The sequence below is a fragment of the Canis aureus genome, chromosome 16, assembly GCF_053574225.1.
Source record: "Canis aureus isolate CA01 chromosome 16, VMU_Caureus_v.1.0, whole genome shotgun sequence".
In the NCBI taxonomy this organism is placed as follows: Eukaryota; Metazoa; Chordata; class Mammalia; order Carnivora; family Canidae; genus Canis; species Canis aureus.
In genome coordinates this window covers 11,151,033-11,178,460 of record NC_135626.1, presented here as the reverse complement: position 1 = coordinate 11,178,460, position 27,428 = coordinate 11,151,033, and the positions used below count along the sequence as shown (strand labels likewise).

Genomic DNA, 27,428 nt, shown 5'->3' with positions numbered 1-27,428 from the left:
GGAACAGTTGTGGGCGAGGGGTGGGATGAAAGAGAGAGCCAGTGAGAGCCAGCCTGGGCAGGGCAAGGTTCAGGGGAGCAGCGGGAGGCGTGGCCAGAGATGTAGGGGTGAGTTAGGGTCCCCGAGAGCCACACCAGTAGCTTGGCCGTGTTCCTAAGGCCCATGCAGTGGCTTGCCAGGGTTGGTCTGGACCATGCCTCCGATTTTTTTTTAAAGATTTTATTTATTGATTGATTGGAGACACAGAGAGAGAGAGAGGCAGAGACACAGCAGAGGGAGAAGCAGGCTCCATGCAGGGAGCCGGATGTGGGACTCGATCCTGAGTCTCCAGGATCACACCCTGGCTGAAGGTGGCGCTAAACCTCTGAGCCACCGGGGCTGCCCACATGCCTCCAATTTTTAAGACCCTGAGAGTCTTCAAGTAAAAAGCACTTTAGGAGTTGTTTTAGTGCCCTGGGGCTGCTGTATCAAACCACCCCAAACCGGGAGGCTCCCCACAGCTGGAAACTCATTCTCTCCCAATTATGGAGGCCAAAAGTCCAAAATCAAGGTGTCAGGTGTCAGCAGGCCCACACTCCCTCTGGAGGCTGTGGGTGGTGGCAGGCAGAGGGGGGTCTTTCCTGCTTCTTCTGGTTCCTGGGGGCCCCAGCCTCTGCACTTCCGTGGTCACATGCCTTCTCCTCTGTGTCCGTCACATGCACTCTCCTTCTTATAGGGACAACAGCTGTCGGATATAGTCCCCCCCCCCGCCCCGCCCACAAATCCATGATGACTCAACTCTAGATCCTTAACTACCTTTACCAGGATCCCATTTCAAATAAGCTCACATTCTGATGAGGTTCAGGGCAGGCATGAGTTTTGAGGGGACCCTCTTCAATCTGATTTCCCTGCAAGAGATAGTCCAGGCCGGTGGGCACTCCTCCACGTGGTGGTCTGTGTCCTCTCCCTGTGCAGAAACCTGCCTCTGGGAACCTCCCAGTTCAGGTCTTTGCTGCCAGCCACCCTGCGTGCCCGCCCGCACCCCCACGGGCAGCCCTGGCGCCCACACAGGGGAGCATCTGAGAGTGAGCCACCTGTCTCCCTCGTAGACGGCAATGCCACAGGGACGGCTCTCACAGGGGACAAGGATGAACAACAGGTGGATAAACGTCTCACTTCCCAGCGGCTCCTCTCTGCCAACGTCATCTCTGATCAGCTCCTGGGCGCAGGCTCCGACTCCAGAGAGCTCCCCTTCAATGAGACGGGTAACAGCATCTTTGCGCAGGGCGCCCCGAGGCGCTCCCCGGCCGAGAGCCTCTACGTGGACTATGAGGAGAATGAGGAAGCGGGGGCTTATCTGCTCAATGGGTCCTACCTGGAGCTGAGCAGTGACAGAGTCACCAACTCCTCCTCGGAGGCCCCGTTCCCCAACGCCAGCTCCAGCCTCCCTGCCTTGGCTGGCAACAGGACTCACAAGGCCAGGTAGGAGATGCTTCTGCTGCCCTGTCAGGGCTGCTGGGGCAGGCCTGGGGTGGGGGACAGGCCCGACCCCGTTCCTGCCCCGGGCCCCAACCCTGGGTCTGAGTGGAGAGCTCAAACTCTGGGGTTTAGTGACTTCTTGCCACAAGTTTGGCTGAGCATCCGTGTGTGGCCCTGACACCGGTTCAGGGGGAGGAGGAGGTGAACGGTTCCTAGTGCTCATCGTGAGCCCAGCTCGGCTGAGCATCCACGTGTGTGGGAACAACCCCCCTTAGTGGTAGGGCAGTTACGGGGGCATGGAAGGGGTCAGAGAGCCTGAAGGCCTGGGTTCCCAGTCTGGATGGTCACTGCACACAAGCTGCCGAGCGTGGGGTGGGCGCTCCAGGCTGCTCATTGAGTGCACAGTGGCTCAAGCCCGACTTCACTGAGGGCCAGACAGGAGGTGGGGAAGGGTCCACTGGGGTCCTCAGGCAGGGCCAGAGCCCGGAGTCAGGCACTGGGAATAAGGCCTTCTGTTTCTGGGGCTGGAGCTGCCTCCAGGATGGGTCGAGTAAGGGGCTACCTGGGGCTAGGTGTCCAGAGCCAGAGAAACACCTGGAGACCCCTGGACAGTCACATCTGGAGATGCCTAAAGAGTTATACCTGGAGATGCCTGGACAGTCACACCTGGGGAAACCTTGTCAGCCACACCTGGAGATGCCTGGACAGTCACACCTGGGGACTCCTGGACAGTTACACCTGGAGATGCCTGGACAGTCACATCTAGGGATGCCTGGACAGTCACTCCTGGGGACACCTGGACAGTCATACCTGGGGATGCTTGGACAGTCACACCTGGGGACACCTGGACAGTCACACCTGGGGACACCTTGTCAGCCACACCTGGAGGTGCCTGGACAGTCACACCTGGGGACACTTGGACAGTCACACCAAGGGACACCTGGACAGTCACACCTGGGGACACCTGGATAGTCACATCTGGGAACATCTGGACAGGCACACCTAGAGACACCTTGTCAGCCACACCTGGAGATGCCAGGACAGTCACACCTGGGGATACTTGGACAGTCATACCAAGGGACACCTGGACAGTCACACCTGGAGACACCTTGTCAGCCACCTGGAGACACCTGGACAGTCACTCCCGGGGACACTTGGACAGCCACACCTGGAGATGCCTAGACAGTCACACCTGGAGATGTCTGGACAGTCACATCTGAGGACACCTGGACAGTCACATGTGAGGACACCTGGACAGTCACAGCTGGCTCTGGGTGGGAGGCACTTGGGAGCAGTGTGGCCTGCCACCATCCCTACTAGGGGAGAATCCCTGGTGACAAATCCTTTGGGCCAATGACAGCCACTATGGAGGTCCCTGCACTGTTCCCCAGAAGCTCAGGGGGCAGTGAGACTGCTTCCAGCAGAGCGAGTCACACTCAGCAGCCACTGGTGGGGGGTGGGGGCTAGAGGTGGGAAGGACTCAATGGTTCTTGTTTTGTCTTTGAAGACCCATCTGAACTCCTTGACTTTAGACACCAAACATGAACAGAGCCATAGGCGGGCTGAGGATGCTTGGGACCCTGGGTCAGTGGGTTTAAAAGAAGGTTTGGGCATCCCTCATAAGGTGAGGTGGTTGGGGTGACCCTCTCACCCTTGAGCCGGGGACAAGAGTGGTGAAGCGCCCCCCCCCCCCCCCCCCCGTCTACCAGGGTGCCTGATCCTTCTCTAAAGCTGCTTTCTAGAGGCCCCTAGTCACAGGGGACAGCTGGGGCGTCGGGCTCCCTGGGTACATCTGGGACTCCTCTTACAGTCTCTGGGTGGAATTCTTTGCAAATGTGGACCCAGTGAAGCTCTGGAAGCTTCTGTGGCTGCCCTTCTTCCCACAGGGCCCACCAGGGCTATCTGCTCACCTTTCCAGGGGCCCAAAGGCTTTCAGGGTGTGGGGCCTTGGGGGCATGTGGGACCCAGCGGCTGGGAAGGGTGGCAGGCTTTGCTTCTAGGTGCAGGTCAGAGCCTGAGAGCAGGATTCACGGGCAAAGGACCAGTGTTCACATCGGGCCCGCACTTGCTGGTGTGACCAAGCCAGTTATGGAATGCTCTGCACCTGGTCCCCGCATCCTTGGCCTGGTCCCTTCTCAGCTCCAGGACTGCCCAGAGGATGACAGTCTATCTCAAATGGAAGCACTGAGTTGGGGACTCAGCAGATAGAACCCTCAGTAGGACCTGAACCTCCAGGTTGGGGTGGGGCCTCTTGCAGATGCCCCAGAAGCTCGGCGTCCCTCTCGGAGTGGCTTGATCAAGGTGTCCCAGAGGCTCTGCTGCTTTAGGTGGCTTACAGCAGTGTGGACACAGTTCAGGAAGGGGCATCAGGAGACCCAGGGCACCATCCCAACTTACCGAGTGACTCACACATGTCTCCCACCCACTCTGAGCTTCAGTTTGAGTCCCTGAGAGTGGGGCCAAGAGGATGCCACACGGCCCACCGGTCCCGCAGCCCTAGGATTCCCAGGCCAGATCACCCACAAGCTTTGGGGTCCTTAAGTCACGTTTGAAAGCATCTCTCCTGCCCCCACCCCAGCCGACTCTCACCCCACTCCTCAGTGCCCCCCCCAGGACCCCCTGGGCTGCAGGAATCAAAACAATTATTGATTGTCCACACTCAGAAACCCCTGGAGGGTGTGGGGAGAGATGGGGCGGTGTCCCCCGCCATCAAAGGATGCTGCTGAGGAGAGACCAAAGATGGTCTTTGGAGATAAAGGGCCCAGGGAGGCGGCGGGGAAGCCACCAGGCCAAAATAGCCCGGCGGCGCGTCTCACTGTCCAAACACAGGAAGTCGCGTCTGCTCAGGGAGAGGCCAAAATCAAAGGGGCGGCCCAGAAAGGAAAGGTTATTTTCATCTCTTCAGAGCGGCCTCAAACAATCACGGGAGGCCCCCGGTCACCAGAGGCAGACGCTGGGAACCGGCCTGGAGACGGGGAGACACAGGCGCGCTCTCAGTCTCTCTCTCCCCCACTCCTGGAGAGGGAGAGGGGAAGAACAGCAAAGAGGCCTTGCTGGTTTATTTGCAGACCAGCAAGGTCGGTTGTGGCCAACCGAGACTCTCCCGGCCTGATTGTCGGACCCTCGAGCCCCACCGAGTCTGGCTGAGACGGGTGCTCTCTTCCTTCCAAAAAGGAGGCTCTAGAGGGCTGGTGGCCCCCAGATTCTGTGAGATTCCGTGGGTGTTTTCCTCCTGGGTGCTGGCTCCTTCCAAGAACAGAAGCTGGCAGGAGTTGCATTGTTGTGCAAATATGGGCTGGTTTTTTCGAGAGGGGCTCTGCTGGGCATGACGTGGAAGAGTGAGGTGTGGGCAGCCCCTCCAGAAATACCTTTTGTGCTTAAACCCCGAAGGGTTATTTTGAACCGGGCCGCGTGCGCGCTCTCCCGAGTCGGGAATGAGTCACGCAGCCTGCTGGCTGAGGAGTGTGTAATTAGTTGAAGATGGCGCAGCTTTCCCATGGGTGGGGCGGTGGGACACGGGTGGGATCTTTGCATCTCTTTTTGTTCTTGGGGAGAATTTAAAGCCGGGGAAAGGAGGGTGGGGGACCCTATCGGTGAGTTGCGTTTTCCAGATCAGGCATTAGGTGGTAGGCTTCTGGGCCCTTTCTCCCCAGGAGGCCCTGTATGGGGTTGCTGGGTGCTCTCCCTGGTTTCTACGGGTCCTCTGCTGTGAGATGACAAGGTCTTGGGGGCTTGGGAGAGCCCCATTCAAGAATTTCTCCCCACTCTTAAGGAGGAGGGAGGGGGAACCTTCCTCTTCCCTCCGAAATCTGCAAAAGCAAAGGGCTGGCTCTTGGTTGTGAAGCCACCAGGTCAGGGGCTCAGTGGCTTCGAGTGACCCTAAAACTGGCCACCACCAGCTCAGGGCCTGTTCCCCGGGCCCCTGCTTCCTCCTCCTCAGCCCCCCACCCCTCTCCTGTGCCCTGGGTTATGTGGCGCGTCAGTAGATTCATTACTTAAGGCCGTGGGTGGATTATTTCCTGGTTCTCAGAGTGAGATGAACCGCGGCTCGTCCATGTGTGAAGCCCCTGGGAGGGGAGCGAGCTCTCAGTTGAATCCAAACCAATGTCTTGGCCACACAGAGTCGCCTGGAAAGCCCTTCAGCATGTACACCCTGGGACCCTTGCTCAGCCTGGCCGCTGAGGTGGCCACAGGTCCCCAGGAAGGGACGCGTGCCTGTGCCCACAAGGACACCTCGTGAAAGGGTGGCAGCCGTGGGTGGTCGCCAGTCAGCCCCTCGGGAAGCGACACGAGGCAGTGGGGCAGGGTCAGGAGTCAGAGGGACGCCGGGGACGGGGTGGGGGACTGAATGGTGTGCCTTTGGCCAGGCCATCGCCCCATGTCCGCTTCCGGGGGGACCCCCTCCAAGCCCCGGTGGCTGCGTCTCAGAGCAGATCCTGGGGCTCCAGGAGGCACTGCCGCTGCCGCCACTGCTTCCCTCCTCCCCTGCTGGGTCCAAACCCAGCCTGCGCGCTGGATACTGAGGCTGGGCCCCAGCACACCAACTGGTTCAAAGAAGCAAACAGTCCTAACAATAGTTGGCTTCAGCCACCCGGGCTCCGGCCAAGAATCATAGCTGGTTGCTGGCGCCGACCCAGCCTGCTTTCCCCTGCACAACAGCCATCGCAGACCTGGGCAGAGGCGTCTGGAGGGGACCGGCCACTCCCCTGTCTGCAGCTGAGCTTTGCTGTTTTGATACTTGGAGGCTGAATGGCTAGCGTCCTCATTGAAGCAAGAGAGAATTCTGGCACATTCTCAGCATGGAAGGTGCCTTCTGAGGTCCCTGCTGGGGGAGTAGAGCAAAGGAAAGCACTCGCCTGGGGCCAGGAGGCAACAGTGGGAACCCGGCGTGTGTGCGGGGAGCCGTTGCAACGCCAGTGAGCCCCGAGCTGGCCCCAACCCGGGAGCTCGGGCAGCGGGACTGCCACCTGTCCAGGCGAGGGAGAGGCGGACGTCCGTTCCGTCGTACCGCGTGCCTCCCTGCGGTGCTCCCTGCTGTCCTCCGTTCTGGACACTGGGCGTGCTGACTCCAACAGTGTGGACTCTGCCTGGGGCCCTGGGCGGTGCGCCCTCCGGGGATCGAGCGCTCATCCCCTTTCTGCTTCTCCTCAGGACCAGACCCAAGACACGCAAGCAAGGCGTGAGTCCAGCGGACATGTACCGGTGGAAGCTCTCGTCCCACGAGCCCTGCAGTGCCACCTGCACGACAGGTACCTATGACGGGCTGCTGACAGGTGGCACCTGCTCAGCCCGCCTGTGCAGTGGGGCTGGGGCCGTGGGGCCCGCCGCTCACTGGTAACCCCGGATGGCCCACAGGGAGAGTGTCTCGTGATTTCCTGGTCAGGGCAGTGCTGTGAGGTGACAGGAGCTGGTGTCCTCATGCTCTCAGCGTGCAGGACCTCGGTTGGGCCCAGCCTCCTGGGAGTCACTCAGGCTGCCCCAAACACTCCCTCATCTGCTGCTTTCGGGATTATATCTTATTAGGGCAAATGTCCTTTGGGTCGAAAGTATGACCTCTCAAGTGGGGAGGGTTTTACTTTCATTCACAGCAGCCTAGGAAGGGAAACTAGACCCACAAGGCAATGGGACAGATTCTAGGACCCGGTCAGGGGAGCAGGTAGGAGGGGAACAGAGACACCCCCCCACCCCCCAGCGGGCCCTAGACAGACACATTTGGTTAGTTAGGAAGCGTTGAGCTGAGATTCAAACCCGTGTCTGTGCACATGGCTGGCCACCACCACGTGGGCATGCTGGCCGCGGCCACCAGAGACCTGGGTTCCATCCATGGCCAACTCTGGCTCCCTCCCCTGGGGGGCTGCTGCAAGCTCAGATGTCAAACCCAGGGCCAGCCCCCAGGGCAAACATGGCAGGGAGACCACAGGAGGGCCGCCTTCCTGCACTTGGGACTTCATGTTGGGGTTTGGTCAACATCCGGGGCTGCTGCTCACAATGTGTGCTGCCCCCACCCTGCCCCGGCACCCCCCAAACTGGGCCCTGCAGCCTCTGGCCAGTGAGGAGGATGAGGCAGGCCGCTGCTGAACCTTAGCAGCTGGTGGTCTGGGCTGGGCCTGCGGCCCCAGTTGGCAGCGGTGATGCCTGAGGGGGGAGCTGGGGACACGGCCCTGCAGGGTTCTGAACCCACTATGGGTCCCTATGTCTTGCTCACACCAGGACTTGCCCTTGGTTAGGGGGCTTGGGCCCCTCGTGCCATCTCAGGAGCCTCCTGAGTGGGCTGTGGGGCAGGCCAAGTTGCCCCCGGGAGTCCATGGAGGGCATGAGGCCAGCTTTGCAGGGTGTGTGGTGAGCACGGGAGCTGCACTGTCTGGCTGACCACACCACGTGCCCTCAGCAAATTGCTTAGTCTCCTTGAGCTTCAATTTCCTACCTGTAAAATGGGGCATGCACCTCTGCCAAGGTGGTTGTGAGGATGCAAAAACAAGGCCACTGGTCTTGGGAGTGAGCCGCAGGGGCCTCCCCACAGGGCACTGGGCGAGGGGGGGGGGCACAGATCAGTCTGACAGAGCCCCACAGTCTCCCCGGGACACCGTGTCTGCTGGGATTGTTCTAGAACATGGGAGAGTCTCCTTTTCCCCTGACACAGTGCTACCTGGGGAGGTGACAGCGCTCGAGGTGGTGGCAAGGGGCCTGATGCCCGGCCCTGGGTGGAAGACAGTCCCCAGGTTAGAACCCAGAGCCACCTCTCCTCACCTGCAGAGTGGCCAGGCAGGGGGACCACATGATTTGCCTCATGTGGCCCAAGGGGCCCAGGAGGATGAACCAAGAAAAGGAAGCGGGAAAGACAGATTTGCGCTCTATCAGCAGAAGAGCTCTCCTGAGCCAGGGCTGTCCGGGAGTGAAACCAACAGCCCCAAGAGAGGGTGAGCTCCCTGTCACCCAAGCTGGGCCCAGGTGGCAGGTGGCAGAAATGGTGGAGCTGAATGGTCCTCCTGCCACCACCTCCATTGAATTCGAAGCTCATGACTGTGGACCTACTACTCTCAGAATCCCATTTTGGGGGGTGCCAGGGCCAGGCCGGGCGATGGTGGAGTTGCAGGGCTTCTGGGGCACGTGGAGTCCATGCTATGCGGTGGGCACCCTGTGCTTGGCTGTGAAGTCACATGAAGGACAATTGGAGCAGGGAGTGGACCCTCTGCCTCCCGAGCTTGTGCAGGGTCTCTTTCTTTTCTTTCAAGACACCCTTTGGAGCGGTAGAAATGCAGCTGAATGTGGGCCAAGGGCTTGAGCTCAAGCAGTGCTTTCGAACTGTCCCTCAGCATCTCTGGGGACCCCGGCAGGCCCTGAGCCTGGTCCCCCACCAGCACAGCACCCCGATCCATGTTTCATGCGCTCGGGCTCCCTGCACGGTGAGGCCCCTGTGCATACAGAGGCTTGAAAGGCACTGTGCTCAAGGCTGATGTAATGAAAGAAATCAGTACCTCGACTCCTCCAGCATCTCGGGGTGGGGAGGTCCCAGCGTGGGGATGACCAAGCTGGGGCCCAGCAAGGCTGACAGTGCTCACATGACTCCGCCATGACCAGGGAGACACTGAGCTGGGTCTTGAACCCCAGTCTCTCTTGCTCAAGACCTGCCGTGTTTCCAGTCCATGGCGAGGTCTGAATGGATAATCCGGCACTTGGCAAGGGTCTGGCAGTCCCCAGGCCTGGACCTCCCTGGGCCCCAGAGCTGGTGTCTCTGAGGCCTGGAACATTCCAAGCAGACCTGGCCAGGAAGGCAGCCTCCCCCTCAGAGAGAGCTAAAGACGACACAGCCCAGTGCTGGCGCAGAGGAGCCGGTGATTGCAGCCTGGCTCGTCCTTTACGGAAAAAAGAAAAAAAATCCCTGTGTAGGCTGCTTCCCAGGCTGTTACGTTCCATCCAGGGCTGGGCTTGGAGAAGCAGCAGCTTTCAGACACACGCTGCTGGGAAGGGAGGGCTGGGGTTCTCCATCAATGGGGAAATGGATTTCCTCCTGGAGGCCTGGCAGCCCCATTGAGGAGGGTTCCATTGTCTCCATCACTCAGGGAGGCTGCCCCCCCTGCCCCCATCTCTCTCTCTTTCTCTCTCCCTCACACACACACATCAGCATCCACAAACCCTGACCTGGGCCTCCATTGATGCTAACAAATCTCCCCAGGGCATCCTGCTTCCTTGGCACGGACCTAACTATGGTTCAGTGAATTTGGCTCAATGTGCCCACTCGGTGCCAGATGCAGGGGTGCAGGGGCAAGAAGACCAGAGGAGTAGGAGATGAGGGGGGCATCAAGGAACTAACGACACTGGGTGAGGGCTGACCCTTAATGTATCATCCCCCTCATGGGATTTATGGAGTACTGGTGGGCCAAGGAAGGTGAACATGCATAGTAGTGATTAAAGAAAGTTCAAAGAGAGTTGGATGAGGATTAAGGTGTGTCATGGGAGGGCAGGGAGAGTCTGAAGATGAAATACAACACCTGGGGGCGGGGCTGGAAAGGGCTGGAATGGCGAGAGTTTCCAAACATATCCATCCACCCACCCACTCACCCACCAACTTACTCATCCTTCCATTTACCCACCAAACTGTCTGTCCATATCCACTCATCCATATCCACCACCTACCATATCTGTCTGTCCATATCCACCACCTACCATATCCATCCATCCATATCCACCACCTACCATATCCATCCATCCATATCCACCATCTACCATATTTGTCCATCCATATCCACCATCTACCATATCTATCATCCATATCCATCTATTCATGTTTGTCCAAATCCATCCATCCATATCCATCCACCCACAACCTGCTCATCAACACATTCATCCATCCATTTACTCACAATCTGTCTGTCCATCCATCCATCCATCCATCCATCCATCCATCCATCCATCCATTTATCCATCTACCTATTCATCTACTTACCTACCCTCCCGTTGACCCAACCATAGATGGGTAGTTGCTGAATGAATGAAAATTAGTGACACCTGGCTGTATTTGCCTCTGTACCCCTGTAAGGACCAGTTTGAGTTTATTCAAAGCCCAGGGTTTGTGATATACAAAGCAGGTGCCCAGTCTGAGCTGGATGGGGTAGGAGTGGAGGTGGGGCTTCAGAGAGTGGTCAGACCCTAAGACATGGGCAGGGGGAGAGTTCAAATCCACAAAGCTGTCCTCACGTGGCTCTGCCTCTGTTCTGTAAGCTGGTTACTGTCATCATCCTCAATTTAGACCAGGAAGCTCTGAGAGGTCAGGTGACTTGCCTGTGCACACGGTCCATCTGCTGGTCTCCAGGGGACTCGCTTGTGTCTCATGGGCCCTTCCCTTGTCCTGAACCAGGGGTCATGTCGACCTACGCTATGTGTGTCCGCTACGATGGCATCGAGGTGGATGACAGCTACTGTGACGCCCTGACCCGTCCCGAGCCTGTCCAAGAGTTCTGTGCCGGGAGGGAGTGCCAGCCCAGGTACCTGCCCCCCAGCACCCTGGGCAGCAGTGTGGGGGCAGCTAGGCTCTGCTTTGCCTCTGCTCAGGGGAGCAGCAGGAGTTAGCAGGCACCCTGCTCCTTCAACGGGCTTTGTGGGCGGGATGTGGGGCCTGCGGGGTGGGGGCACTGACTGGCCTGCCAGTCCTGCCGTGTCCTGCTCTGCCTCACAAATGGTCAGAGACAGAGCCCTAAGCACGTCCTCTTCCCGGTTACGACCACGCCAGGGTCTCCAGAGGAGCCCGAGGCTACACACCTGTTCTCTTGCTGCTTGCTCCATTGGGTCCTTGGCTCCATTGGGTCCTTGCTCCCTTCTGAGGAGCTGGTCATGTGGCCCTAGGGGGCCTGCCCTTCCCCCTGGGGGCCGCCCTGGAGGGCAGCGCTGGCTCTGGGACATGGAAGCCTGATCTCGGGTGGGAGAAGGAGGGAGGGCTTTGGGAGGGAGAAACAGCATGAGCAAGGGAGCAAGGCCGGGACACGGCTCCTCAAGAGGCTGGAAAGCCAGCTGGCGTGTCTGGACATGACAGCAGGTGGAGGCCACCTGGATTCCCAGGCAGGCGGGCCAAGTACACGGTCTGGGCACCAGCGGGGCCTCCTGCCCCCAACCTGGGGTGCCTCCCAGGGGGCTCTGGGTCATCAGGTAGCAGCCTCCACCCTGGGGCCTCACCAGCTTCCTGGTTGGCTTAGCCCCGTGTGATTTGGGACACTGTCGGGGGGCAGGCCCTCTCACGGTGTGGGGCATGGGGTCCCTGCCGCAGGGGGTAAGGTGGGGTCTCTGAAGGCCGGCCCCTCCCGAGGCAGGTGGGAGACCAGTAGCTGGAGCGAGTGCTCGCGCACCTGCGGCGAGGGCTACCAATTCCGCATCGTGCGCTGCTGGAAGATGCTGTCTCCCGGCTTTGACAGCTCCGTGTACAGTGACCTGTGCGAGGCGGCTGAGGCCGTGCGGCCCGAGGAGCGCAAGACATGCCGCAACCCTGCGTGCGGGCCCCAATGGGAGATGTCTGAGTGGTCTGAGGTGCGTGTATGTGGCCGGGCCCTCGTGGTCGTGTCCCCGCACGTCAGGGCAGCCCTGACCCCTCCCTCACTGCTTCCTCACAGTGCACGGCCAAGTGTGGGGAGCGCAGCGTGGTGACCAGGGACATCCGCTGCTCTGAGGACGAGAAGCTGTGCGACCCCAACACCAGGCCCGTGGGGGAGAAGGACTGCACGGGGCCCCCCTGCGACCGCCAGTGGACCGTCTCCGACTGGGGCCCGGTAAGGGCAGGCCCGGCTGGGGTGGTGTGCGTGGAGGGGTGACCCATGCCCAGTGACAGTGGGTCCCAGGCTCTTCCCCTTGCTGTGCTTCAGTCTCCCTGTTTTTCTAGAGTGAGGAGGTGGGGTTAAAAGACCCAGGGGGCTGCTCTCCCCATTATTCTGAGGAATCAGGACCTTTGTCCCAAAGCAAGTGGCTCCTTCACAATCCCTTTTCATGACTTCCCTGCTTGTCTGCGCCTGTCTCTGTGTCTCTCTGTAAGACAGACGCTCAGATGCTCACCAGGGTCCCCTCTGGGTGCTGGGTACACAGATGACCTTTTTAGGTATTTTAGGTGTGCTTTTCTGTGTCTTGTTTTTCCACTGAGCATGTAATATTTCTGTAATTAGAACAGAAAATGTTATTTAAAACGTGGTTGCTGTGGCAACCGCTCCCTCCCCCACACCGCCTGGGGAGCCGGTCCTCTCTGGGAATGACAGCAGGGGGGATGGCATGGCTAGGGCCCTGCCTCTAACCCCCCCTCCACCCCCCGGGCCTCCCCTTGCAGTGCAGTGGAAGCTGTGGGCAGGGCCGCATGATCCGGCACGTGTACTGCAAGACCAGTGATGGACGGGTGGTGCCCGAGTCGCAGTGCCAGATGGAGACCAAGCCTCTGGCCATCCACCCCTGCGGGGACAGGAACTGCCCTGCCCACTGGCTGGCCCAGGACTGGGAGCGGGTGAGTGCCCTGGGCCAGTGGCTGGGCTGCCCTCTGCCTGGGGCAGTGTTTGGCTGAGAGCCAAGTAACCAGGAGGACCGATGGGTCACTTGGGGAATTAATTGCAAATTATGATGGCACAATTCACTAAAAATTAATTGGAGATAGAAAAAAGCCCCAAAGGTAAGAAAACCCCTTAAAACTTGCCAAATCTAAGTAGCCAAATGCCCCATGATGCACGCAGATTGGTCATGTTATTTTCTTTACGGATTTATGGAGAACCAGGGCTGGGGGCCCTCAGGCTGCACTGGCTCTCGGCTCCCCCCGGGGGCCTCTGCATCTATTGGTTTCACGACCATGTCGTCTGCCCACCGACCGGCCAGGTGTTGACTTGTCACTCCAGACCAGTTGTTCTCAACCAGTTCCTTCAGGCAGACCGCTATTAGTCAAGTCATCTCGGGACAAATTGTCATGAACCATTTTGTTTCAAAACAGATGGTTTTCTGTGAAATTGCTTTTGATCAGATGTGTTTTGGGCCAAATGGTTATCGACCAAAGAGTTCTCAGCCAATTTGTGGTTGATCCAAACGTTCTCACCCGGTTGTCACCGACCAAGCTGTGTCACCAGAGTCACGTGTGCTGTGTGCTGGTCCTCCTGGCCTCTGGCCTCTGACTCGGCCCCACCTGTCCCCGGCCTCCAGTGTAACACCACCTGTGGCCGAGGGGTGAAGAAGAGGCTGGTCTTGTGCATGGAGCTGGCCAACGGGAAGCCACAGACACGCAGTGGGCCTGAGTGCGGGCTGGCTAAAAAGCCCCCCGAGGAGAGCACCTGCTTCGAGAGGCCCTGCTTCAAGTGGTACACCAGCCCGTGGTCTGAGGTGAGCACCAGCTGGCCACTCTGGGATCTCAGGCCAGCCCTGAGTTCTGGTCCTGCCCCACGTCCCCACAGTGATCATGGAGCATCACTTGAGTGGGGTGGGGGTAGGGAACAGGAGCCCCGGGGCCAGTGCAGCTGTGGGCAGGCTGTGTGACCTGGGGTCCCAGAGCCTCCAGCCTCAGTGTCCTCATGGGCCAGCTCTGAACTCTATGGGGATGACAGAGGGGCATTGCATGGGACGGGGAGCCCTGGAAATTCCACTGTGATGTTCTATAGTGTACCCCAGACACACCCCTGTACCCATGGCTTCCGTGGTCCTGGTCGCTAGGATGTGAAGGCCAAATCCCTAAATCTTAGAATTCAAGGTGAATATTCTTAGAATCTGTAAGGCAGGGTGAGTCCCCCGCTCGGGGTTCCCAGTGGAAATACTTAAGGTGACCAAGTCTTGTCCTAGATGGGACCTCTGCTTCCTACAGCACACATGCTCGTTCAAGAGCAAAAATGTGCATGTTTACTCATTCTGAGTTGCCCACAAGAGGACTGACCTGGAGGGACAGAGGGGCCAAGGGTATGAGGGTGGGGTGGAGACTTCCAGAGGAGGCGTGGGCAGGGCCAGGGCCTGAAGGATGAACAGGCATCCAGGGACCAAGGCTCCCTGCCCACCCCAGCCCCCTCAGGGAGTCGAGGGCTCAGGTCCCAGATGTGCCTGGGTGACGTGGGGTCACCCATATCGGGGAGGGGAGCAAGAGGGAGCCACCGCCTGTGGGATCTTGGCAGGAGGTTGATGGGGCAACTGGGGTCAGCAGATGTCCCTGGTGTTCTGGGAGCTCAGCGGGGTTTTCCAAGGGGAACATCTGGACGGGGGAGCCTCGGGTGGGAGTGGTGACTTTGGAAGATAGGTCTAATTGGCGCGCGACAGTTTTTTACTGGAGTGGAAACCAGTGCTCTCGCTCGGCCATGGCCCCGTGTGTCCTGAGCATTCTGTCTCACAGGCCCCAGGAATGCTGAATCCAAGGACCCACCCAGGGACAGTGAGAGAGGAGGGGGCCCCCGCTTCACTGTGCATATGGTGAAGCCGAGTGGCCCTGGGAGAGGGTGGGCAGCAGGTCTCCTGTCTCCCATCAGCTGAGACTCAGCAGCCTGGTGGGAGGGGTGGGACACCCCCTCCTCTGGCCAGACTCCTGCCCTGCCAGCTGGGGGCTCTGGCCACGCTGTCTCTCCCATCAGTGTACCAAGACCTGCGGGGTGGGTGTGCGGATGCGAGATGTGAAGTGCTACCAGGGAACGGACATTGTCCGTGGCTGCGACCCGCTGGTGAAGCCCGTTGGCAGGCAGGCCTGTGACCTGCAGCCCTGCCCCACAGAACCCCCAGGTGAGAAGGGGAAGGCCGACAAGGGTGGGCAGAGCCAGGGCCTGGGGGATGAGCAGGTGACAGCCACGGGGACCGGGAGGATCCAGGGCCATGAATACCAAGTCCTGTAGGGGAACTGAGGCTCCCCCCACCATGTCTCCTAGAATGGCTGAGCCTAGCTGGGAGGTGCTAGGTGGGAAGGGTGGTAGATGAGGCTTAAATGGAGTCCAGGGTCCCTGGAAGCCATGCCAAGACCTGCATTCGGCTTCAGAAGACGGGGCCAACCATGGGCGGGGACCAGGAATCCAGGATGACTCAGGCTGAACCAAGCACACAGCTCAGGAGCCGGGCCCACAGGAGGCTGGCGGCGAGGGCTGCCCCAGGGCTCAAGCGCCTGGGACAGGGGCAGGGGCACCAGGGCAGGTGGCAAGCTGCTTCACACCTGTTCCCCGGAGGGGACACCTGTGGGCCTCCTGGGAACATTCAGGCCTTCAGGAGTGAGGTCAAGGCCTCCTCCCAACCCTGGCTCTGGGCATCACCCTTCAGACCACGCGGGAGACACCGTGACATCCCAGGGAGGGGCGGGGGGCAGGAAAGGGCTGGCGGAGCCATAGCGCTCATGGCCCCGAGGTGTGGTGGGCGGCCTATTGTCCCTGTACCCAGAAATGAGCATGTAGAGGCCACCTGTCCACAGGTGCTCTGTGGCCCAGGACCACCCCCGAGTGGATCAAGCTCCCGTAGTTAAGGAGAGGAGTAGCAGGGTGGGGTGGGGGGGTCCTGTCCTGTTGAGTTGTCCTCCTTGGCCTCCTCTGATGTCCTGTTACCACCCCCCCCACCCGCCCACCATGTCCCTCCCCCAGACGACAGCTGCCAGGACCAGCCAGGTACCAACTGCGCTCTGGCCATCAAGGTGAACCTGTGCGGCCACTGGTACTACAGCAAGGCGTGCTGCCGCTCCTGCAGACCCCCCCACTCCTAGGCCCTGCTGCCGCCCCTCAGAGACCCGAGCGCCCCACCCCTGGGGCCCCCCCGCAGCTGCTGGGGCCCCTCCACGGACACCCTTCCCGAGGGCGCCCAGGCTGTGAAGACATGACACTGAGCCTCTGCTCTCCCCACTCCCACCCTGGGGAAAGAGAGCCCCCCAAGAGCGCCGCTGGCCCCCGCCCCCGACAGAGCTGCCCCTGCTGCCTGGGAAGGTGTTCTTAGAGCTATGAGGATGGTTTGCTGGTGGCTCCCTCCCACCAGCACCCGGCCGTGCACCCGGCCCCACCCAAGGGGCTGGGGACTGTCCTCTCTGCCTCCAGGGCCGTGGGGTCGAGGAGGGCTGGGGCAGCCAGGAGATCCAGGTGCCACCTTGGACCCAGCTCCTGTTCAGGGGCGCTCCTTCCAGGGGAATCGTATCTCACAACTAGTGTCCACTCGCCTCGTCACTCAAAGCTCTCACACACGGAGGGACCTGCTGCACTTTACGCCCCGGAAGGAGGCACGCTAGGATATGGTCCTGTCAGCACCTCTGTATGTTAATAAAGTGGTCGTATTTATGGCGGCATCGTGGGCTCCCAGTGGCTCTGGCAGGAGGGCTGGGGTGGCCGTCAGGCTCTGAGAGCCAGGCTGTTCACCTCATGAGTTCAGGAAGGCCTGGGCTGGTGGCCTGGAGCCTGGGGCCAAGCTGCAGTGTCCCCCTCCCCCTAGAGGAAGTGACAGTCAGGGGGAGACAAATGGAGATGGGGCACCTGCAGGGGTGAGGGGGACGGAGAGGCTTTGGGACTCTAATGTTGCACCCAGAACTGAACTGATCTCACGCCTACTCGCTGGTGTGGAGCCTAGGGAGGGGGCTGGGGGCTGGACAAATTGCACACCCTGAACCTGTGGAGGAAAGCCCCCACCTGGGGGTGTGGGAAGAACAGAGTAAATCAGGCAGGTGAGAATACCGGTGGGGGGCCAGGATGTAGAAGATGCTGAGAGCAACTTGCTCTGGCTTTGGAGGAGGGAGGGAGGACCTGGGTGTCCCCCCAACCTTGGGGAGTGAGGCTGCCACAGGGCCGAGGAGGCTGCAGGTACTGTGTCCTTTGGGGACAGGTAGCAAGCAGGGGGGCAGGTGGCTGCCGGGCTGCTTCCCTGGGATGCGTGGCCAGCCGTTCCCCAAACTGGGGCAGGAGCAGGGTCCCCTCGTGGAGTTCAGGTGGCATTGAGGGGGCTGCGATTGGGGCTAAGGTTGAAGGTCACTGAGGCTATGGGGCGGGCTGGCGTGAGGCCCCTGGCTTGGTTCCAGGGGAGGCAAGTCCTGGCGATCCCGGGCCTTCTTGATGCACCCCACTGCCATGCATGCGCTGTCATCACCCCTCATCTCCCTGCCCCACCTGCCTTTCTGGCAACACTCACTGTACACTTGCTGTATGCCAGGCTCTGCGCCACATGCTTCCTAAGAGCCCTGTGAAGCGGGCATCGTTACCACCCCACTGCATTGATGCTAGGCCCAGAGACCGTCATGTACTTGTCCCAGGTGACTCAGCCCGTCATCTCCACCCTGCTCTCCGGGAGCCCAGAGTTTAGGCTGGTGGCTCCCAGCTTTGGCAGACAGACATGGCCCCCCTGGGAAACACCCTCGAGACGTGGCATGCTGTGGCTGACCCCCCCAGATGGCAGAGGAAAGGCAGACTGGGCCTGGCACTGGGCTGGACACGGCCCCCACCCAGAAGGTTCCAGGGAAGGATCTGGGCTGGCCTGGAATCCCAGGCTGACCAAAGGCGACCGCAGCATGGTGGCGGTGGTGCTGGAGACGAGTTTTATTGGCTTTTGCTTTTCTCGGGGGGGGGGGGCGTGCAGCTCCCCCGCAGTGCAGCTGCGTGAACTCACACGGATGGGTGCTTATCTCATTTTGAGTGGATCTAAGAATCTATACAGAAAACAGAGACCAGAGGAGGAAATAGGAAACGGGAACAGAACCACCACAGGAGGTGCCACCTCCTGGTGCTCGCCCCCCACCCCAGCCCACCCCCCCCAAGCAAGTACACAAAACAAACTCATGGGATTCCACAAAGGAGGGAGAGCTGGGCCTTGGGGAATTCAGGGATGGATTCCATTCGCGTGTCCAAACTGAGGCAGGAGGAGAAAGGAGGAAAAAAAATCCAGAAAGCTAAAAATAGTAAGTGTTCCTTAACTGCTCACGTCCAGACGACTCGACTCTTCAGAGCTTTCAGCGAGAGGCAGGTGCTCAGGCTGTCTGCGGCTCAGGGACCCTCAAAGATTTGTTTGACTTTAGGAAGGTGGCTTAGCAGAGGAGCTTGTCTCCCTGGCAGAAAGGAGCTACCTTCCCCTGGGGGCTCCACAGCGGGCCCTGAGAGGGAGGGGGCTCTGGGGCCCTGCTGCCTCCAGCCAGGTCAGGAAGCTGCGTTCCCCAGGCCCAGGCCTCTGGGTCTGGCACATTTCCCAGGGGTGGCCATTGGGCGTCACCTTCTCGGCCAGAGAGAGGGAGCTGGAGGTGGGCTCCCAGGAGACCCTGGCCCTGCTGGGAGCTGGGTGGACAGTGGGCTCACTGAGGTCTTCCATGGAGCGAGGGCAGGATTTGGGGCCTTGCTCTGGGATTCTCCTGAGAAACGGGGCGGGTGGGAGGGCTCGGGTCTGTCTCCCCTGGGAACCAGAGCCTGAAGGCCCAGTGGGTAGGAGGGCCTGTCCCAGGCTTCATGGGGAGGCTGATCCTCGCTCTGTCTGCCTATACACCAGGGCTTCGGAGCGGGGCACGCATTTTAGCCTGGATACTCCTGAAGCAGATGGTTGGCACGTGGCCTCCCTCTTCCACCAGAAAGTCAGTTGGGGCTATGAATCTCAAGGGCCTGGCTGCCCCCGAAACTCTTCTAGGGCGTCCGCAGAGAGGCCAGCCCAAAGAGTGTCTCAGCCGCTTGGCACCTGAAGCCAGGGGTGCATGTGTGAGGGGGGCCGGAAAAGGCAGCGGCCCCCTTTCCGGGACAGAACACTGGTCTGCGATTGCTACTGGGCCAGGGGCATCGCCGTTGCTACCTCTTCCTTGAACAGGGATGGGGAGGGGGTGTCGGGGTCCGGCCTTGCAGCCGGGGATGGCGATGTTACCGGGGCCGAGGTGGGGGCCACCCTCCGCTGCAGCTTTACTGGACAGCAACTCCGGGGTCAGGAGCCTGGTACCCCCGCCCCCGAGCCCTGCCTCGCCTGCCGCCCCTACCCCCGGCGGCCAGGCGAGCGCTCCCTGGGTGCTATCCCTGTGGGGGGCTGCGGAGCTTCCCAATGGGCCCCCATGGCTGGCAGGGAGACGAGGAGGGCCGGGCTGAGCCCCGGTCCTGGCCTGGCCCCGGGCCGACGCGCCACGGGGACGCCCCCCTCCCACGCCACGGTGTGGGGCTCAGACATCGGTGCTGATGCTGCGGCTCCGGGAGAAGGCCTCCCGCATGGCCGACAGGCGGTTGGGGTTGAGCGCCTGCAGGCCCCCCAGCCCCCCGGGCGGCAGCTCCGAGTCCTCCTGGCCCACGCTCTGGTAGGCCACGCGCTCCCCGCCGTTGCGCACGCTCTCGTCCTCGGGCTCCTGCAGGAAGAAGGCGGGCGGCTCGTAGTGGGAGCAGCTGCGGCACAGGGCGCGGGCCTGCGGGGTCTTCTGGCTGAAGGAGGTGGACGCGGCCGGGTAGAGCGCCGGCCCGTTGGTGAGCACGAGGTTGCGGCCGCCGGGCAGCGGGGGCAGGTGCGAGTGCACAGCGAAGTCAGGCTCCTCCTCGTCCTCCTCTGACTCGTCCTTCTTGCAGCAGTAGTACTGTGGGCAGAGAGCTGGTGACGCCTGGCTCCCGCCCGCCCCCTACCCCAAGCGCACGGCGACCACCCCGTGGGACCACCACGCGGGCCGGCCACCCCGCCGGGTGCTGCGGTAAGAGGCCGGCTGGTTTCATCCCCACGGCCACTGGAGGCCAGCGCCAGAAGCATCGCCATTTTGCAGGTGGGGAAACTGAGGCACAGAAGGGTCAGGCAGCCCAAAGATGGGTGCTGGGCTGGGCTGCCTTGCCCTGCACTTAGGGCTCCCTCTCCCCTCAGGGACACCTGTGTGTTTGTGGGGGGGCGGTTTGGAGGGCCCTATGGTGTGGGCAGGGAAGGAAGAGTGCAGGGGCGGGGTGGGACTGGGGCAAGGAACACTGTCTATGTGCCACTGGCTAAGACCCTTACCCCCCCGGGCCTGGGCAGCCTCTCCTCGCAGGGCGTCTGGGAAGGCCCGGGTCAGGTGAGCCAGGTGGCCACATCCTGAGCCCCCAAGGTGGGACCCAGGCCAGGGTTGTGCACTTTGCACCTTCCTCAGGACCCACCCCTTCCCCTCCTCCTGGGCCCCAGCCCTCGCGGGGTCCCCCCTCGCACCTCCCTCAGTGCCCCGGGAGTACCTGAAGCCGGCAGTAGCACAGAACAGCGATGATGCAGAGCAGAATCACAGTCGCCAAGATGCCCCCAGTGATGACCACCGTCCCGGCTGTCATCCGCCCCTTTCTCCATCAACAGCCTGCAACACACACCACCAGCATTATGCATTGTTGCTTCCTCACCACAAAAGCAACCCCTTCTGGCTTGGAAAGTTGAGGAAACTGGCTGCAAGAGGCAGGAGAGACAAACCCCCCGCCCCCCCCCCCCACCCGGGGCATGCACGCCAGAGGCAGGAGCTGGGCCTGGGCACGGGGGCAGGAGGAGACCCAGGCCGGCTCTGCCCCTCCCTCTCCGGGGCCTGGCTTCCACATGTGGAGGGGGTGATGCTAGCGGCGTGCCCCACCCTGGCTCCCGGGGCTCCAAGAAGATTTCATGAGCACGCACTTCCCTTGAGTGCTCAGCGTATAGCTCACTCTCAGGGAATGGCGCCCTTCCAGCCTGGCTCTCCAAGCTCACGCATTTTTAAATTCACCCAAACACAGTCAAGCTGAACATATGGTTTTGTAACCTAACGAGATTGTCCTTATTTTTCCATATCATTACATTTTCTTCCCGACATCATTTCTAAGCATGTTCCATTGTATAACATATCCGATCGGTTCTCTTTAAGATTTCTAGTTGGGGTAAAATACATATCATGCAGTTTGCCATTGTAACTTTGCTTAGTGTACTGTTTGTTGGTGTTAGATACTCCACACGATTGTGCAACCAGTCTCCAGAACGTTGTTACCTTCCTCGACTGGAAACCAATCCTTTTTTGATAGTTAGGTCATTTACTTAAAAAATATATATATATTCAAAGTGGATGTCTTTCCATACGTGTTTCTGAAGCTAAGCGATGGGAGTCATCTGAGCCATGGCCTACTCCAATGACTCTTTTCAGATAAATTCTTAGAAGTGGGATTTCTAGGCCAAAGGACGGGCCCTCATGTAAACTCTCCATCGTGGAACATGTCACACAAACAAAAGCAGAGTGAACGTGCGTCACTGGCTGCACTCTTGTTAGCTTTTCTATCTGTCCCACCGGGCACCCATAAACCCATTCTGGCATCAAAGCGCCCTGCCTGTAGCAGTCACTCATGCCCATTCTCACCGTGGCCTGGTTCAAGTTACAACCGCTTGACAACTGGTTTGCAAAACTCCTTGATGGCTAACAATCATCTCCCACAAACCAGTAGTCGTTGGCTCGACCATACCCTGCTCCAATTCACTATCCCTCATTTTCTTTTGCAAGGGGCATGGCGTGGCAGGGGGTGGGGGTGCGGCAATTGAGTACCTTAAAGGAAATCCCAGAGGGTATCAGTTTACTCATAAATAGTTCAGTGCAAAATCTGACAGATGAAGACTTTAACAAAAATACACAGTCTGTGCTCCGCTTCCTTCAATCGGCTCCAAAATGTCTTTTTTACAGTTTGGTTTGTTCAACGTAGGATCCAGTTGCGTTTGGCTCTTTCCATTCTAGAACATTTCGGTTCCCTTCATTCTCCTCGCCCACTCCCCGCCCCAAGTTGTTTATAGAAGAAACTGGGTCATTTATCTTACAGAATTTTCCATGTACGAGAGCTGGCTGGGTTTCCTCCATCACGTGATCCTCCATCATGGTTTTGTCGTCTACACTGGCATCCTATCACATCGCTTTCAGGGGCTGAGCCTCCGGGCCTCCTGTCGACATGCCCAGGATAACCGGTGGGCTTAGCTGCTATCAGTCGAATTCCTTCTTTGGAAAGTTCCTTGCCGACCCTCCGCCTCATCGATTTAGTAGCCTTTGGGGATTGTTCCTTAGATCGACTATTTCATCAGAGGCTGCCAGAGAGACTTTTCAAACACCATCATCTCTTCTGCATTTATCAGCTCTGGTCCTCTCTTAAAAAACGTTCCCTAATACCGACACAGTTATCCTGAAATGTAGTCTGCAGAGGAAAGGCCCAGATGCTCAGTTCTTAACCAGTTTTCAGAATAGGTGGGCTCCCCAAGAGATTTGTGGTAGTTTCCCAATATCACTGTGATCCCACTGATTATTACATATTTAATGTACTTATTGATTTCCAAATGATCCCACTGGGACTATGGGCTTGGAGGCCCTTCATGTCAGCTCCTGTGTCATTTTGATGGGACCCCCTACTAATGCTTGATAACATTTTGCTTTTAAGCACAAGATGTCCCAGCTCATCTTGGCCCTGGGATGCACTGTTGCCCTGTAACAGCCTGGGTCTCTTAGTGGTAAGTGGTTTGTAGAGAACATAGTCTGAGCACTAGGGGTGCTAGCTGCTCCTGGGTTTTCTTTTCCCTTTTTTTTTTTTTTTTAAGATTTTATTTATTTATTCATGAGAGACACAGAAAGAAAGGCAGAGACACAGGCACAGGGAGAAGCAGGCTCCATGCAGGGAGCCCAATGTAGGACTCAATCCCGGGACCCCAGGATCACACCCTGAGCTGAAGGCAGATGCTCAACCACTGACCACCCAGGCATCCCTACTCCTGGGTTTTCATTGGTTCTATGCTTTTTCAGACACCAGAGCCAGGGAATACTTTCTTTTCTAGAAATAGAAAAATAAAACATGAGCTTATATTGACCTGATTCCTTGTTTTGCCCTATGATATGTAATAACTTAAAAATAGCATTACCAATATTTTTACCAACGTATCTCCTGAATGGAACATGATGCTTACTCATTACTCTTTTTTGTTCTTACCTCCTCAGGGGCGGATAGTAAAAAAGACTGTCTCACTTGAAATAATTCTTAGTATGGTTTTTCCACCAACTCGATCCTCAGGTTGATTTATTCCAGTTAGTTCTTATGGGATTTTGTTATTGTTGTTTTTAAATTTGATTTAGTTTTGCCTTCTAGTTGTAGAAAACACTTGGTTCCAAAGTCAAAAGCCTAAAAGCAAGGGCATTCAGAGAGGTCTCACTTCCTGCCTCTCCCCTGCTCTGCCCCAGAAGGAACAATTTTACTTCCCTCTCATTGCTTCTTTCTAAAAATATAAGCAAATACATACTTCCTTCCTTCTCTTAAGCTAAAATGGCATTCCGTATATGCTTTCCACACCTTCCCCTGTCTCACCAGGCGGTCTAGCTCTGCATGTACCATATGCGCCCTGGTCACGCTGAACGTCCCCAGGGACCCCTGCAGAGCCTGGCTTCTTTTCCAAGCTGCATCGTGCTCCATAGCGTGGGGAAGCCCAGCTTACTCAGCCAGGCTGTATGGGTGAGCATTTGCATTATTTCCTACTTTTTTTACGATTACAGGAATGTGCAGTGAAGAGCTTTATGGTGTGCACGTTTCTAAAGTTTTTGATAAACCTTGCCAAAGACTTGCTGGAATCTGCGGCTGTTTCTCCCCTTCCAGGAATGTGTGAGAACTGACATGGGATTTTCATTCGGAGACTCAAGAGCTGAGCAGTTGGTGTGTGGGGAGGGAGGGGCTGGGCCCCTGCCCCAGGGCAGCCGTGTGGGAAGGGGGTGGTGAGGTCAGAGGTCTAGGGGTTTCCCTGCAGACTGTACAGCTGGGCTGGGAAGGGGGTCTGGGGGATGCGAAGACCAGCACCCCGTCTGTAGATGGACATGGAGAGTCCTTCCCGGAGGCACTGTGTGTGCATCAGAGGTGAGTCTGGGAGGAGAACCCAGACTCTAGACAGACAGACAAATCTGTACAGACCCCAAGTGATGAGACAACAAGACACGGACTCACAGACAGCTCCGAATTCAGATGGAGGTGCAGACAGGCAGACGCAGACAGGGCCCAAGTCAGGAAGACACAAGGCAGGCCACACAGACAGACAAAGAAGGCGCCCCAGGGACCCCCACATTCCCGGGCGCCCTGCCGGGCACCTCCCACCCGCCTTGGCCCCTGGGGCGGCTGAGGCCAGCTGGCCTGCTGGTCCTGCCAAGGGTGCAGGCCGACCTGGGGCCGGATCCAGGGAGTTGGGTGTGCAGGCGAGGCGGCTGGCGGGGGGATGCTGGGCGGGGGCCAGGCCTGCTGTCCAGATGCATTTCACGCTTTTCGCTGAGGTGAGGCAAAGCAAAGCAGACGGCTGCTGGCCTGAATCCCCCACGCCCTTCCCTCCTGTGGGGCTCGTAGGATACCACAGCCCACCTCAGCCTCACTCCGAAGTGGCCCGGACGCCACAGCGGAATGCACCCTGGGAGCCCTCCTTCGCGTCCCTGGCACGTGGGAGGGCAGAGCAGACCCTGGGACTCTGACTTTGTAGACGAGGACTCAGGGTCAGGAAGACAGGGCAGTTTCTGGCGCTCTAGCCAAAGCCAGTGCCCATTAGGGCGGGCCAGTCCATGTGCACCCTTCTGGCAAACAGGACCCCATCACAGCCCAAGGCCATCCGTGCCCCACGGCCCGCCCGCCACCTGGAATCCAGGGCCGCCCAGGCCTGGGGGGCATGAGCATCCCCGCCGTCCCGCCCAGCACTTGTCCACATGTCGGAGACCCCTCGGGTGTGGTGGTTCCCACGTTTGAAGATGAGCAAACCAAGGCTGGCAGAGGTCCCAGCACTAGGAGTTCTGGGGTCAGGGCCCAGGTTAGACATGCCATATCGTCACATCTGGGGGCTGAGATGTGCCCCCGTTAACCCCGCTGTGCAAAGCCCTGCAGCCGTGGGTCTTGGGGCACTAGCCAGCCCCTACCCTCCTCCCTGTGCCTTGCCCTTACAGTCCATTGGTATCCTCCTGCCAGCCCTCCGGCCACAGCTTGCTGGAGTCGAAGTGGTCATGTGTCGCAGGCCGAGCCGATCCTTCCCTCTTTCCCAAGAAGGGGCTGAGACCCAGCACCAGCCAGTCCCTGCTGGTCACTTGACCCGAGGCAGAGACACAGGTGCTCAGGCTGCAGCCAGGGTGGTGCTTTCAGCCATGTGTGTGGACAGCCGGAGGGGCTGGTCTGTGTGTGGGAGAGAGGAAGGATGCCGGTGCCCAGAGAAGGCCAGGCTGTGGTCCTGACTGGCGGGATTGCACTTCCCTCCCTCGGCCTGCAGCCTGACTCATTCTGTGAAGGTCACCTTGCCTGAGTTTCTGCCCTTTGTGCCCCACAAGGTCACTGAGCTCTGGTTTCATCAGCGAGGGAACTTACTCAGCTCGAGGGAAGTCAAGATTAGACTCTGCTGGGCATTGAGCAGCCCCAACATCCCGGCCCGCGGCAGACCCCCTAGGGCCGCCCTGGCTTTACCTCCAGGTCATGGCAAGCATGGGGCTCGCCCACTCTGTGCCTCAGTTCTCCACTCTGTACAGCAATGAGGACATCAAGGATCGCCCGCCAGACGGCCCGGGGCCTGTGCTAAGATTGCTGCTGCTAATCTATGTGTCCCTCTCTGGCTCTAACTCCCCTATCAGGTCCTGGAGGATGTTGGGGAGTGGCCATGGCGGCCACAGAGCCTGTCTCCCACGTCTGAGATACAGGAGGCCCCTGGCTCGGCCTGGCTCTCGGAGCCCCTCCAGCAGCAGGCAGCCTGGTGGCGTGATGGGAAGGGTGCCGGCGCAGGCCAGGCGCCCAGGGCTGTCAGCAGCCACGGCTCTGACACCAGGGCCACGTCCAGCTGGAGTGTCTCAGCCTCGCTCTGCAGATACATGCACGCCGAGGGGCAGGACACCCGCGACGGGCGCCAGTCCTGAGGCTCGGCCCGGCCAGCAGACGCACACGCCGCTGGCAGCTCCGTTGGCGCCCCAGCCTGACCTCCGTCCACGGTTAACTCCGAATAGGCCCTACGAGTGACATGGCCTCCCTTGCCCCCTACCCCTCCTGCCACCCCTCAGCCCTGGCCGTGCCCACTCCCTGGATGCCCTTCTCTCTGCCCTTCCAGGGCCCACACTGCCATCGGGGCACCCAGAGCATGCCGCCTCCTCCTCCAGGAAGCCTTCTTGAACTTCTCAAACCTTGAAATGCTAATGCTGGCGTGTCCCACACCTTCTCTTAGTAGTGGGTCCCGGGGTCAGAGAGGCTGAGGCCAGTGTGGGGAGCAGGCATGGCTCATCCATGACCTCACACATGAGTTAGCAGAAAAAGAGCAGCCAGTCGCTTGCTTCTGTGACTCTCACACCTGCCATCCTTTCTGGCCTGTCACCTTCCAGACCTCCTTCCGGTGCCTGGGGACTCGGCCCAGCCAGGCACCATGGTGACAAGTCTGCGGGGCCCTTGTCCTGCCCAAGATGGGAGGCAGGCGAGGAAAGCCCTGCCATATGCTTGCTGGTCACCCTGAGTCAGAGGCGTCTGTCTCTCGTAATCGGGCATGGTGGGGCTCACACACCAATTCCCGCAGCTCTGGGAGTGAAGGGTTGACGTTTGCATCTTTAACCAGCCTAGCCTGGCAGCCACGGGGATGGCTGAGATGCGGGATAGAGTCTGAGGATCGCAAATGGGAACAGCGCCAGCCACAGGTGCAAGCGATACGGCATTGCCCGGGGTGTGCAGAGCAGAGCTGCAGACAGGCGTGTGCACGCTCACCCAGTGGCAGGGGCGCAAGGAGGGGGGTGGGAGGGGACCGGGCTGACCCGGTGGCCCCTGGACACTTGTGTCCCTAGCCTGGTTATGCTGAGGACCCAGGAGACCCACCGAGGGCTTTGGGAGGCAGGGCTGGGGGCAGGCGGGATGGCACTGAGGGGCCTCCGGGAAGGACGGAAGGGAGGGAGGGGCGCTGGCAGGGAAGGGGACAGCTGTGCGGGGAAGGACAGCAAAGCAGAGGCTGGGAGGCAGAGAGGTGGTGGCAGGCCCCGCAACAGCCCGACAGCCCGACAGCCCGGTGGAGCCCGCTGACACTGCCCGTCCTCGGCTCTCCCTGAAGTCTTTGCCGCCCTGCCAGCCAAGACGCTTTGGCGGGGATGGTGCTGAATTGTTAATCTGCCCCCTGGGACCATAAACGGTTTTAAA

The 27,428-nt window shown here is 59.4% G+C and overlaps 2 protein-coding genes across 7 annotated transcripts in view; one reads left to right on the top strand and one right to left on the bottom strand.

Moving 5' to 3' along the window:
• Nucleotides 1-16,684, top strand: part of ADAMTSL2 (ADAMTS like 2) — a 33,277-nt gene extending 16,593 nt beyond the window's left edge. For 2 of the 3 annotated variants that reach the window (XM_077851293.1, XM_077851294.1), the window contains exons 11-19: nucleotides 1,089-1,461; nucleotides 6,610-6,707; nucleotides 10,814-10,940; nucleotides 11,760-11,973; nucleotides 12,057-12,212; nucleotides 12,758-12,928; nucleotides 13,609-13,785; nucleotides 15,012-15,156; nucleotides 15,996-16,684. In XM_077851293.1, coding sequence (XP_077707419.1) covers nucleotides 1,089-1,461; nucleotides 6,610-6,707; nucleotides 10,814-10,940; nucleotides 11,760-11,973; nucleotides 12,057-12,212; nucleotides 12,758-12,928; nucleotides 13,609-13,785; nucleotides 15,012-15,156; nucleotides 15,996-16,114 — 1,580 coding nt within the window. In that variant the 3' untranslated portion in view covers nucleotides 16,115-16,684. The remainder of the gene's footprint in view (nucleotides 1-1,088; nucleotides 1,462-6,609; nucleotides 6,708-10,813; nucleotides 10,941-11,759; nucleotides 11,974-12,056; nucleotides 12,213-12,757; nucleotides 12,929-13,608; nucleotides 13,786-15,011; nucleotides 15,157-15,995) is intronic. The other variant, XM_077851295.1, reaches the window with a different exon arrangement.
• Nucleotides 16,685-17,897: 1,213 nt separating this feature from the next.
• The window catches only part of FAM163B (family with sequence similarity 163 member B), a 28,164-nt gene continuing 18,633 nt past the window's right edge, over nucleotides 17,898-27,428 (bottom strand). For 3 of the 4 annotated variants that reach the window (XM_077851297.1, XM_077851296.1, XM_077851298.1), the window contains exons 2-3: nucleotides 20,523-20,638; nucleotides 17,898-19,909 (exon numbers count right to left, since the gene is read on the bottom strand). In XM_077851297.1, coding sequence (XP_077707423.1) covers nucleotides 19,508-19,909; nucleotides 20,523-20,615 — 495 coding nt within the window. In that variant the 5' untranslated portion in view covers nucleotides 20,616-20,638 and the 3' untranslated portion in view covers nucleotides 17,898-19,507. Of the gene's footprint in view, nucleotides 19,910-20,522; nucleotides 20,639-25,223; nucleotides 25,383-27,428 lie in introns of those variants that run through there. The other variant, XM_077851299.1, reaches the window with a different exon arrangement.